The sequence below is a fragment of the Myxocyprinus asiaticus genome, chromosome 16, assembly GCF_019703515.2.
Source record: "Myxocyprinus asiaticus isolate MX2 ecotype Aquarium Trade chromosome 16, UBuf_Myxa_2, whole genome shotgun sequence".
Taxonomy (NCBI): domain Eukaryota; kingdom Metazoa; phylum Chordata; class Actinopteri; order Cypriniformes; family Catostomidae; genus Myxocyprinus; species Myxocyprinus asiaticus.
Window position 1 is genome coordinate 18,039,882 of NC_059359.1, and position 14,182 is coordinate 18,054,063.

Below are 14,182 nucleotides of genomic sequence, written 5' to 3' on the forward strand. Positions count from 1 at the left end.
TTTTTTCTACTTTCTTTTTTCTACTATATTCTTTTTTTGTTTTACGTTTTTTTTTTTCGTCGTTGTTTCCTTTTACGTTTTTAGATTTTCGTTGTCCTTAAAAAACCTTGAACGAAACATTAGCGCATAAATTACACACCTGACGACATAAAAAAGACTATTTTGATTCTTAAGGAAAACATCATATACAACAAAATTCAATTTCTATCACAACCTCTGCGCATTTTATTATACCCACAAATTAATTCAGTTCAACGTTTGATGGAGTCTTTCTGACAGAGTAAACAAAAAGACAAATAAATATATCCCACAGTCTTTGTAGAATTACATGACAATTAATCTATGTAAAAGTGTCTTTTGTTTTCTTTTGAAGAAAAAGTAGCACGGTAATAACAGATGTCCCTGGAATTTCTGTGAAATAAATTTACACCAAAACAACAATTCAAATATAAGCAAAAAAAAAAATAAAAATAAGAAATTAAAAAATAACAATAATTTCTGATTTTGCATTGTATTTACACATATGACCTACATCAAGCCCCAGGGAGAAATATTTTCAGTTCCTCAATCCAGTGTTTACATTTTCAGTAAATCATCACTGCATCATGTCCCTATACAGTCAATGCGAACCTGACCAGCACAATGAAGACAAAAAACAAAAACAAAAAAAAAAACATCCAAGTTTCCTTTTAAGGCTATAGCAGTGATGTTGGGTGAAATTAGAATATTTAAGCATAATAATAATAATAATAATAATAATAACAATAATAATTTAGTGTTCGTGTTTCAAGTCGATATGCTTTGATATAAGATGGCAATGTAATATAAAATACACAAAAACGTTTTGTCATATGAAACAATGGAGAACCGTTTGATTTACAAACGAAAATATTGCAGGTCGCATTATTTGCTTTCCCCATTATCCAATATACTGTGTAAATAAATTATATTTCAAAATAACTAAAAAAGACATTCAAATGTTTGAGATATATAATATGGAATTTCTCGGGTAGAAAATAGTACTAACATTGTTGAAGACTGAACATTGTTTACTATACATTAACATATAGTAAAGTCAGCTCATAATTAATAAAAAAGCAGCTGAAAGTGGGATAAAAAGCAACTGACTCACGCAAGAGATAGCAAGCAATATTTGGGTAAATGACTATAAATATAAAGGCAAAATATACCAACTCAAACGCAAAATCATGTTAAACAAACGAGAAAAATAAAATAAAACAAACCGCTAAAATATCTTCCAAATTCAAAATGATAAGAAAAAGTGCTCAAGTGAGAGGATAACGTAGTTATGTTCTTTAAAAATTATACAATATTTACAGCACTTTCTGGAGTCCTGTGAAACAAATGTATTTTATGTAATATTATGACTACATCGAATGAAATGCCAGGCTTTTTTCTCTAGCCTTTCGGTGACCTGTCTGCATCTCGGGTTTTATTATTATTTTTATTTATTTATTTATTTTATTTTATTTATTTTTTTTCAATGTAGTATTGATAAGACTGCGAAAGAGTCTACAATCAATTGTGTGAGACTAATTTCTTGGCGCCAAGACTACAACATCTGTTTAGTGTGACCTTGCACCTCGCAGTATGTCTCCATGACTTGGTGAACCACAATATAGGCAAAATCTCAAATTATAATAACAAGAGGCTACTATATATAAAAAAAAAAAAAAACAATGACATATGTAAATGTATTTTCACTGATCCAAAGATAATAGGTTAGTTGAATACTGTGGGATGATGCTTTTTTACTGAATCGTTGTTTAACCCCATTCGCTCACAACATAAGTAAAAATGGCGTGTATTTGTCAAACGCTGCCGCACTAGTCCATTTTCCGGCGGCATACTAATTCTGCGTAATACAATGCAGTGAATGTGTCGCTGTGTACTATCGGGTCTAGATGTAAACAACTGGCTGCTGGGACACCCGTGCTCACGTCTGAGGGACATTTCTCTCGTCTCAAAGTGTCGGTTAAATAGTAGGTTACACCTTAAATCTGCGTCTTTTCACAGTGCTGGGTATTCACAGAACAATCGCTCTCTTTGCTCGTGTGGGGAACACACAAGTCCCCTCTTTTGCAGCAGTACGAATTTCGAGTAATATTGAAGACGGATGTACTATGCTTTCCCGCCTCAATATTCTAAACCGCAGCTGCTATCGTTTAAGATAGTTCCATATTTAGATCTCAATGTGAAAGTATAAATTAAGACTGAGGCAGTCAATAAAGATAGGTCCTTATTTTGTTTCTCACTGAACTGGCGTCTGAACCCCGTGGTGCGGTGGTGTGTCTCCATATACGTCCTCGGTACCCGGTAGAGGTCCGCCGGGAGGAGTCATCCGTTTCTCTTTCTGTCTTCTGTTACAAAACCAAACCCTCACTACCTCCTTTTCCAACTGGAGACTGTCCGCGAGTGAAGTAATTTCCGACGCGGCTGGCTTTGGGCACTTAAGGAAATGGCTCTCCAAAGCCCCTTTGACGCTTACCTCAATGGAAGTCCTCTTTTTCCTTTTCCTCCCTTGCGCGGCTATCTTGTCCAAGCTGGTGGGGCTGCCAGATGTGGAGTCTGCCTCCTCCAACCACTTGTTCAACAAAGGCTTGAGCTTGCACATGTTTTTGAAGCTGAGCTGCAGGGCCTCAAACCTGCATATCGTGGTCTGCGAAAACACATTTCCATACAGCGTTCCCAAAGCTAGTCCGACGTCCGCCTGAGTGAAACCCAGCTTGATCCTCCTCTGTTTGAACTGTTTTGCAAACTGTTCCAAGTCATCGGAGGTCGGCGTATCCTCGTCCGAGTGATCGTGATGACTCTGGAGCGACTGGTGCTGGTGTTGGGACGGTGGATGGCCGTGGTCGCTGAGATGCGGGCTGTGGTGGTCCTCGTGCGCGTCGCGCATGCTGTGGTGGTGGATGCCCTGTCCGCTGCCTGGGATGAGACCGTTCACACTGAACCCGGGTTGCGAGTAGATAAGGCTCTGTCCGTTTGATGTTGCCATGCTGGGAATGTGAGCTGCCGTCGTTGTTCTCCATGCCCTTGAATCGTGATGGTTACCGTGCGTCTGGTGTACCAGGTGGGGTGGTCGCGACTGATGCTGCAAATTGCCCGAATTGTGCATCTCGTCCCGGGTGCTCTGTACCGCTGGCTTGATGTCCTGTTCGCTGAGGGGATTGGACGACCACGCTCCTTCTCCGTGTGACAACGCTGTTATCCACTGGTGCGCGTGGCTGAGCGGGTGACTGTTGCTCTGCAGCGAGTAGTCACTCTGCAACAGGGTTTGCGCGTCCCTGTAAACCGTGGCTTGCTGCATGCTCCCAGGCTCCGAGTGTACAATAGATGGGCTGGAGGTGAGGATACTGTAATGACTGGTTGCTGTAGTCGCCATGACTCTCGGAGCCGGACTGATCGCTCCTATTAAAGGAACCTTGCATTTGACAGTTACTCTTTTGCCACAGGCGTCTCACAGGCTCTTTGCCAAGTGGACGCAGCGGTGCGCACCTGCGCTCCGCCCCTCGAAAACATTCATTGGGTAAACACGGGTGATGGACGTGCATGATTAGTGGGCGCCATTAGTTCATTGGATAGTTGAGAGTCTCAGCTCAACACTGCCTCTTTCCCTCAAAAGAACTCTGTGTCCTGCAGCGCCTCTGAAATGTGAGGGACCGACGGGGTACCAAGACTGGAGCGAAGACCATCTAAGGCTATGATTGTTATAACCTAGAATTTATTTTCAAACTATAATCTCTGTTCTGGAATTTGCGATTGTGTCATCTATGTATCAATTTTAACAGAACTTAAGTATTTACAAAAAAGAAGCAATTATATATGATATATTATAAATTATATATATATGTCAAATAAGGCAAGCTATTTTCTTTACGTTTGCTGGCTTAACCACCAAGGTATTTGGATACAGTGAACTTTACGGAGCATGCTTGGAGTTTTAAGGAAAAATCTGAACACATGTTCTGACTTCTGCATCACTTTCACGTTTGAGCATGCTGACGTCAGTTTTAGCAAATAGCCTACTCAAACTTTGACAAGAAAATACTATTGAAGTAATGTGACACAATTACTATTTTAAAATATTATGTTTCATTCATATCTTATTTTGCACTAGTGCTGTTAAGAACAAATAAACAAAGAAACCAATATTTGAATACATTTTTAGGCACCACAGAAATAACTTTGAGGATTTGTCAGTTGATTTGTTGAATTATGCTGTATCTGGACGGATTAGTCAATGTGGCAATTTAGCAACTTCACGAAAAGACCCAAAAGTGTGTACTATTAAATGTATTTTATAGAACGTCTGTTTTTATGAAATATTTTATTTCTTAATGTATTGAAATTATTATTTAAATCAGCATGTAATGTAACAAAAATAGGTCTGCTTAAAAAGAGAAACATTATATAGGCTATAGTATATGTTGTTATATTATGTTGTTGCTTCTGTCATTGCGAAATAAAAAATCAAAACCAGAAAATGTTATCATGTAGCACTTTAAGTTGTTTCATAACTCTGTTTCATAACATGTGGTAGTAAGGCCCATTCAAATAACAGTCGCTTTAAAATTTGTATCGCTTTTTTGTAAAGAACACTTTTTACACTTAGCCTACTAAATGAGTAAAATTGACAAATAAATAAATAAATATTTATTTCTAATAAAAAAAAAATACCCCTAAAATATAAATATGTGGGAGTACGACCCATGCAAATAACACTTGGGTTAACATGGCTTTTTTTTTTTTTTTTGTAAAGAACACTTTTTACACTTAGCCTACTAAATGAGTAAAATATACCAAAATAAAAAAAAAAAATAAAAAAAAAATCACAATTTTTCTGATAAAAATACCCCTAAAATATGATTATTATTTATTTTCTTTGTTTTTTTTTTTTTTTTTTATAGGCCTTGCCTTCAATTTACGTAATCCGACATAAAACACATATATGCTGAATTGGTTCAAACAGAAGTTATAATTCACAGATAGGAGCACCTGTGTTGTAGGCCTATAGCCTATTATTCTGTGTAAAGCAATACTTTTTTATTTTACTATTTATTTTATTTTTAATTAAAAAGGATTATCGTTCCAAAAATCAAAATTACATTTTAATACCTTTCTCTATAAATCTAACTCAATTTTTACGCATCATGCACGAGAATATTTCAGAGACAAAAACAGTGGGCCGTTTGGGACCGCAGGTGTCTAAAGCTGACCAGCTGGCTTCTCTGTGAGCCTCTATAAAGAAAAGCATACGACCGAGGAGGGGGGATTTTTTTTCAGCAGCGCTGCTGGTTGCTATAGAGAGCAGTAAATTAAACAACGCCTCATACGTCACCAGTATCGCCTCCACTCCGATATGGAAAGGCCTACGTACATCAGCATATGTATTGGACAAAAGAAAAAGAAAGAAAAAAGAAAAAATAAGAAAGAGAGAGAGAGAGAGAGAGAGAGAGAGAGAGAGAGAGAGAGAGAGAGAGAGAGAGAGAGAGAGAGAGAGAGAGATCTCCTGATTTTAATGAACTATTTAAAAGCAGTAAATAAAGTGCAGTTTGCATAACCAATGAACTTTGAAGCAGGCCGTACTGCACAGTCTAATTACGCACCACTGAACAAGAAACCCAATAAACAAGATAGAAAACCCAACAAGGAAAGTTGCAATATCACGCACATTCAGCGGCCTATTGGTCAGGTAACTTGGCCAATGAGAATATTGTATTTGCTAGGTTCAGAAATGAAGCGATATCACTAGTTCTGCCAATTAAATTATTTTACAATTTTGTAAAATGTAAATAAAAAAAAATAAAAAATAAAATGGATTATTTTAGGAATAGCATACAAAATATAATAGGTTCGGGCATTTATTATTTAGAAGTCACCTTCTAAAGTTCATCATGTTGTAGGCCTACAGTGTGCTATGCCTATTGTTTTTCCTGTATTCAAATATGGATTAAACAATTTAAGGAAATAACAAAAAGTCCCGAGGTATATACAATCATCAGTCAGGCAGCAAAAACAAGTATAAGACGCAAAGAGTCTCAGTTGATAATTGTTTCAAAGCGCGTGGGAGGTTAAAGGGCGTTCAAAAAAGAAAAAAGAGAAAACTTTAAAGACACAGTCAGGAAATTCATCCGCGTAATAATGAACATCATTGTGGCGTAACAGTGAAATCACCCAAATCAAAAGAACATTTATGGCAATTAAGGTTGTAATTCAGAGAATTACCACATCGCCACAGAAGCTTAAATAGTCGTGTTGGGTGAAAACCAAAGCACATTACTTTAATGATATAATATGCAAACTATGGATCGTTCAATTACATGGCTTAACAACGCATAAATGATGCGAGTCTTGTTATTTGGACTGTGGGGTCTATGGTAATTCATTTGGAAGGGCAAGCGCGCTCCCTGATACAGTGAAATCTATTTCTGAGCTGCTGGAGCCGATGCCAAACTACATTTAAGGGAATACAAATTAATGACAGAGAATCTGAGCGTTAAATTAACAGTAATTATATGACCCGCATGCTGTAAAGATTCCATTTTTTATGGTCTAATTATCTAACTGTCTCCCCATACATCAACATATTTCCCTCTGTGGATTTTTACACAATATCCCGGTCATGTTCAAATATACTGATAAAAAGTAATTAATTGCATTTTACAAAGATACGCTTTAAATCACGCAATAATCAATCTCTTCTCATAGTTATGTCAGTCAATGACTGTTACATAAAACGTAGCAAAACAAAGATTAACAAGTATCCTTTGAAAGCAAGATTGCATTTTCCAGTATTTCAGAAAAAATGTGAGTTAGTTGTTTATAAGAAGGAAATTAGGCGTGCGTGTCTATTTGATTGTTTAGGGGTGGTGATGAATGGGGAGAGCCATCTTGTCAGTGGTGAAGTATCTTACACAGCTCTTGTTGAACAGGTCTTGCGCTGAGAATCTAATCCCGCGCAATTAATCCGCACAAAGGCATCGTTAAATCTGTCCCTCACTACAATTGGCTACCGATTGTCTGCATCCATTGTGGGGGGTGCAAGAGACCACCCATGTGAGGCAAAGAGGAGACCTGTTATGTGATCCACGCACCAAAATACAGTAACTCTAAAATCTTAAGACTCTGATCATTATTCCATTTAAACTGGTTCAGACTCTTTTTCCATGGTAAATAAAGTGAACTGTTGCTGTCTACAGACTGCCTGCATTAATCTGAAGTATTTTAGCCTTTAATTGCAAAAACATGTGTTCCAGCCAACAACAGGTTGGGAATCAAATCAGATGTTAGGGGTTCCAAAACCTAGCGCTTGCTAAATTTAATTTGATTACAATAAACTTTTCGAAATTCTAATTTAAAACACTAAACGAGTTTTCAACACTATTACTTTTAAAACGTCCCCCAAGTGCCAAATTATTTCACAAACTGCATCATTACTATGTTAAAACTGAGCACTGTGTATCCTTACATAATGAGAGTAAGTAGCCGTTCACACCGAACACGTTTTTGAGTCTGTATACGCTTGTTTCTACATAAACATAAGCAAGATAGACGTCTTTTAACATTGCGCCGCGTCTCGTTTTTCAGCGAGCGTCTAGCTTTTTCAAGCGCGCGTTCTGTGTGAACGCCCCCTAAGGTTTACAAGGCAAACACGTGGACAGCTGTGATGTGCCCAGACACACCATTATTATGGAAGGGGTTGTAGGCAGGTTGCCTAAATGAGATACTGGGCCTCCGGACTCTTCACGATAGAGATGTGAGTGAGCTCCTGCTCCCATCGCTCATGTGCTGCTCGATTAGCCCCACGTGTCTCGTTCTTCATATGTGGAAGTGCAGCAGATGGTCGGAGACGCATCCTGTTAGGAGGCTGCAGGTATGTAACACTGTTCTAATTGAAATATAAATGTTGCAGCAGAACTGTTGCAAGTTTGGACAAAGACGTTTACCAATGATGTACCTTATGATGTACCATGGATTTCATTTGTAGGATAAGCATTGCAGGATGGGTTAACAGACTATGTTACAACCATGAAATATTCAACATCCCTTGCCTTGCTTTTGATGGTACCAGTCTGTATGCATATGGGTCTCATTCAGAGTAGCACCATAGTTAATGTTTGACAGAAATGAAAACGAGGCTTTGAGAGACAGACTTTTAGTCTCTTCAATGAGTTGTACGCAAGCCTGGCTCCAGAGCTAAGATGTAAGCTCGGCAATATGACCCTCCTGGTGGGCCGAACAGTTAGAGGGGTGGGTGTGGTTGTCAAGGTGGGCCAAGCTCATGAATGTGGAGCCGTGCTTGGTTGTATGTACTGTTGTTTAAATTAGTGTTGATCACTTTCCAAAAACAGCTTTCCAAACAATTCTCAGTAGGCAAAAAAGAACAGGTAACATGAGTTGTGAAAAGGACATTTGATCTAGGACATTTATACAGCGCATGCCCTTGAAGAGACTGTAAAGTCTATCCTACACAGCCTCAATTTCATTCCCGTCAAAGATTAAATATGGTGCTAATGTGAATAAGGTCTACTGCTTTGTATTTTAAATGACCATTGCATAAGCAGCACTCAAATAGTAATTCATTAATACTTATTTACAAGTAGAGTTATCTGTCACGGGTCTGTGACAGAATACAACACATAATTTCAGATAGAGAGAGACAGTCCTTAGTTCAGTCATTTGCTCTTCCTTTTCGGTGTCCTTGCCAACTGCTTGTTATCCATACCCTTCTTGTCTGCTTTTCTTCTCTGCACTCGTAAACGAGGCCTCTGAGGTGCTGCATCTAGATATCCATGGCAACCTGGTGGTGAACAAGTGGTTTTCACGTGACCAGAGGTCCTTCCGTCATTGAGGACACTGACCTCACAAAACTTCCCAAGACTGTCTGCCTGCCCAGCCTCAGAGAAAAGTTGAAACTGAAAATCTTTGTTAGCATCAGTCCAGTCTTTCAAATCATGAATTGTGTTTAAATATGGACAGCATGATTTGAGAATTTGTAACAAATAAAATGGCCTGTGAAATTCTCTCCTATATGAATGATAGTGCTGACTGAAACACCTCACACCCTTCTCCCAAGCATTGGTTATGGTCCAATGTCAACCCCAAAAAGGGAAAAGGTTCTCCACACATTAATGGATAAAACAAAGGACATCATTTGTAGGCCAAGTCTTGTCTAAGCCCTCTCCTCAGCCTCCATCGACCAATCCAATACAGCCCTAAGGAAAATAACCAAAGCTCTGCGTTTGGACTGAGGTTGGAAGGTCTATTTGCCTCTCTGTCAAGCATCGATTTATCCTACTCTCCAATTTATTTCTCCTCCACGTTCCTGCGATCCATACAGTTCCTGCCTCTGGGGGAAGAAACAGAGGAAAGGCGGCGAACCACCTCCCAACCCATTCAAAATACTGCCCAGAATGTATATGATGCAGCACATGGTAGCGTCTCTTTTTCAGATTAATATATAGAGATAGTGGTCTTTGCCAATATATCTGAACTAAACCATCAAGGGGTTTCCTTAATGCCAGTCAACATAAAGTTTGCTTGTAAGTAACATACAGAAGAAGAAAAAAATCAATAAACATAATTAACAACAGTCTGAGATTTTGTGAAGTGTTGATTGCATTTGCTTACATGTAGGCAATCTGAGTTCAAATCTGGCAGGGGTAATTTCCAGATCCTATTCTCCCTCTCTTTTCCTTATGGTTTTTTGTCAACTCTCATTTTTCCTGTCAATAGAGTGCAACAGTCTGTTTCTGGAAGTAAAAATTTGATATATTCTTTCATAGGGGAATTATTAATTATAGCTGATAAACCTTAAAACATGGTAAATGCTTCTGCTGAAGACATTAGGCTGTGTTATTTAAGTCAACTTAAGTTTAACTTATTTAAGTGAAGAGCAAAACTACCCATGATCTAGGGAGGGAAAATGAACCAATTAGAGAGTCGTGGCAAACAAATGGAAGCAAAAGAGCCCTGCTGCGATCGCCCACTTTCATGATGCATTGTGAATGATGCAATCGAGTACACTCTCAAACTACTTATATATTTGTAAATATCTTAATATGTTGCAATAAACTTAAAATATAATGATTCTATATTTATAATAATCTATTTTAAATCAAAAGTTTTATATTTTTGCATTGATTTTAATTTGATTACGTCATTCACAGTGCTTCATGGGATTGTAGTTCATGCCCTCATTGATGACATTAATGTACCTTCATCTTTTCGTCCAATACTTTTTGCTTCACATCAAAGATTGTAATGTTTTGATTCACCTCGGAGCTGGAAAAATGAATTGGAAAAATACTTCCGGAACCATGGTGGCTGAAAAAGTGGGTGGGCACTGTTGTGCTCTGTAGACGTAGGAAAAACCCACTTAAATCTCAACAGTCTATCAGTCAGAAATAAGTATATTAGCATGAAAGACATCTAAAAATAAATCTTTCTATGACTAATGGTATGCAAAATGTAAGCCATTAATGTAAGTGAAAGTTACAATGAAATAGCATTAACTGCATTTGAGTCATTATTGCTATCATTATGAGAGAACACACATCATTCAAGCTACTGCTACAGTGAAATGACCAAGAAAACCCTTTATGTGCTGTATGCCTGCGTAACAAGAAATCAGAAATCAGAAATCAGTATGGCCAAACCTATGCTATATCTGTATCTATAAAGATGTGAACAGGATAGGAGAACCTGACATGGCGACTCACAATTGGTCATTGTCAGTTATTTTCATTCCAAACCTGATTTCACTGCACCACAATGTAAAAAGGAACCAAAACTGCATTAACTAGCCCGAACAGCACAAATCAGCGACAGTAACTGTTTGGCCTGAAGATGGAAATGCACTATATGAATGCAACACAAAGTGAAAAATGAAAGATTTGCTTGAGAACATTTCCTGAGACAACAAAGTAAGAGCAAACCAAAAAAGGAGACCAAGACAAGCAAAGGAAAAGAGAGAGAGCAAAATTAGGCCTGAAACTCAGTTTCTGATTTGGAAAGGGGTCCCAATTCTATTCTCACTTGCTTTGTCCACATTTAATTGCTTTTTTTTTTTTTTTTTGAACAGACACGATGGAAAAAAAAAAAAAGACAACAAACCCCCACCCCCCACAAACATAGCAGTGACAGCAGCTAATGGAGGGGGTATAATTGTGAATGCAGGCATTCATCTGGAGATGCGGCTGGTAAATTGCTGCAGACAATGCATAGCACAAGGATGCTCAGATCGCCGGCGTTTAGAGACGCTGGGGTAATTGCCCCTCCGCCGAGATGGAGGCAAATGAGTAAGAGAAAGGGAAGAGAAGGGGAGATGGTGAGAGAGGGAAGGTGGAGAAAAGTGGATATCAGAGATGGGCATGGAGAAGAAGACTGAAAGGGAGAGATATTGAGAGTGTGGAAAGAAAGGAAAAGGAGGAGAGTGTGTGTTTACATGGGGAGATGATGTGGGGGAGGGTGATGACTGTGGTGAAATAGGTTCTCAGCTCTGCACTTTGCAGAAGAAAAGAAAATGCTATGAAGACAACACTGTGTGCTCAAGTGCAAAATATCCTCAGACACCCTTCTGACTACAGATAAATATATCAGAAGTCTAGACATTAACATTTAAAGAAAACATCCAAGGTCACAAACACAGGAAGGAAGAACATAGTTGCTCACAAATGCACATACACAGCAAGGGATGAAAAGAAGAAAACAACAACAACCATTCACAGACAAAACACATTTGTCAACAGAACAGCATTCTCACTAGAGAGAAACATCAGGGAGCAACAATTCAATTAAACACATCATCCTGTTTAAATTACGGCTACATAATCACTGCAATTCACCATTGCCTAGAATTACAAATTCACAACAACAATGGGCTGAAAACACAGCAAGATAGACAGGACCAATGATAGCTTTGGCAGGAAAGAGATGGTATGTTTTGATTCACAGAGGAACTTGTGGCCATTAAGTATGAGGCTGTCTGAGGAACTTTGAAGTTCTAAAAGTATAAATTATCACCCAAAACTGGCATTACAAACCTATTTAGCCTACCCAGACCTAGCATCTGCATTAAATCATTCAATGCATTTGTAGCTTATGATTACATGACATACACAATATGGAACATTTGCAAAAACTACAAATAAAGATTGTCTTGTTCACCCCCCAAATTAAAAGTCAGTTTTGAACTCTGTCATGTTGTTCCAGACCCAAAGAAATTTCCCGTATTATGTTTTTCAGAATGTTAGCCTCAGTCGCTATTCACTTTCGTTGCATCTTTTGTTTCTATACAATGAAAGTTAATGGTGACGGAGGCTAACATTCTGAGGCTAGGTGTGATGTTGGTGCTGTGGTCTATTGGTTATTGTACATGCCCTGACATGTCAAGCAGTACTGCTTGTGTGGATGTTGAGAGATCAAATCCAACTTGAAACATTTCCTGATCCTGTTCCTCCATCATTTCCTGTCCACTCTTTTATAAAAGTAGCAAAACATAAATAAAAAAGATATGATGGGAGAAGAATGTAGAAAAGAATGTGAAAGACTATGCACAAAGTGAAAGTTTAGAGTGAAACATGCCTTTTGTTTTACCCTTTTGTGTAGAATGGAGAAAAGTTTATTAATGGCAAAACTACAACCTTTGTTTGATTTTAGTTTTGTCTTTTTTCATTTTAGGAATGTAAATTAAAGCAAACAAGAGGCCATGCATTAACATTGTATTTCATCATGGCTGGAAGCGTTTCTTACACGATCTGTTTTTAGAGCTGGTACTATCCATTTTATAAAATGAAATTTACTTTTGTGTAGCCTAGCCCAGAACAATTCAGGAAAAGATGGCAGATGGACAAGCGGTGTGAACTGTGTGAATACTCTGCTGAGTGTCCGTGTCACACCCTGAATACGTCGGCATTGTGGTTAACAAGACGGCAGCAGGTGCAGTGTGGCCGACACACACTGCTGACACGAGACGGCCGGGGTCAGCAGGGGTCAGGCGGTAGTTACACGTATAACTCCCTCAGTGAGCAGCAGGCCGTGTGAGCTTACAGCCATTGGCTTCTGTGTCACACACAGTTTCACGCAGAGTGCCTTATAGTGGTGACATGCTGTGAGTGGCCAGTGCTTATGAGGTGCGCACACAGTGAGAAAGTGATTATAAGGCAGGATGAGACAACAGTGCAAGCAGAGATGAAGAGATGCTGAAAAGCAAGTTTGCACTGGCAGGGTGGAAGTCTGTGTGGCTCTGCCTGTCCTGAACAAACTCTCGAACAGGCATAGTCTCAACAACATACCTGCGGTTTTGAAGCCTCATTAGCCTCTCTTTGGATATATATATATATATATATATATATATATATATATATATTTTTTTTTAATGCCCACCAAAATTATGTTGAGGGTCATTTCTAGAATCAAGCTTTAGTTACATGTGGTGTGCTGTGTATTCTGAACTACCTTGTATGGTCTCAGGTGCAGGCTCTTACTGTGCCCTTGTTAGCCATCACCTGTGGAAAAACACCAACAAATGTTTAGTATTTGCCAACCACACATAGCTGAATTTGGAAGTGGTGGGAAAAATGGTTCTAGTTACTCAGACTGGCTGAATGGAAGGAGGCAAGGATGTGTTCCTGGTCAGCATCTTTGTTGATCCTTAATATTCCTGCCAACCAGTTAGATTTTAGGATTAGGTTTGGGATATGATTAGGGCTGGGGTCGGGGAATCAGGGAGGCATCTGATTTCACAGGTAGTTTATGGTAAGGGTTAGAGCTATGGTTGGTGTGGTGTAGTGATGAATGACAAGCGCTGGTAACAAAAAGGTTGCAAGCTTAATCCCTGCAAAGAACAGCCTACATTGTATCACCATTGTGCTCTTGAGCAAGGCACTTAACCCCAGGAAACCCCAGGTGGACAATCCCTATAACAGGTGTAGCTACTGAAAGTCACTTTGGATAAAAACAAATGATTGCTAAAGCCTCGTTCAAACTGCTAGCAGCTGGGTGTTGCTGGTCTCTGTATTGTGAAGTTGCTAGTGGGCATTCCAACTGCTGTCACTTTAATGTTATTAGTGGACTGCACAACCGGCAATAGCTTTAGAAAATCTGATCACAGATGAGATGCACTGCTGGTAAAACTAAGATATCATTCTAATTCAAC

General features: G+C 38.8%; 1 protein-coding gene across 1 annotated transcript; it reads right to left on the reverse strand.

The window, feature by feature from the left end:
* Window positions 1-219: 219 nt before the first annotated feature.
* Window positions 220-3,543, reverse strand: pou3f2b (POU class 3 homeobox 2b). The gene is given in 2 exon segments (XM_051721147.1): window positions 220-3,462; window positions 3,465-3,543. Coding segments are annotated over 2 exon segments (1,269 nt in total). The 3' UTR covers window positions 220-2,272.
* Between the last annotated feature and the right edge of the window lie 10,639 nt (window positions 3,544-14,182).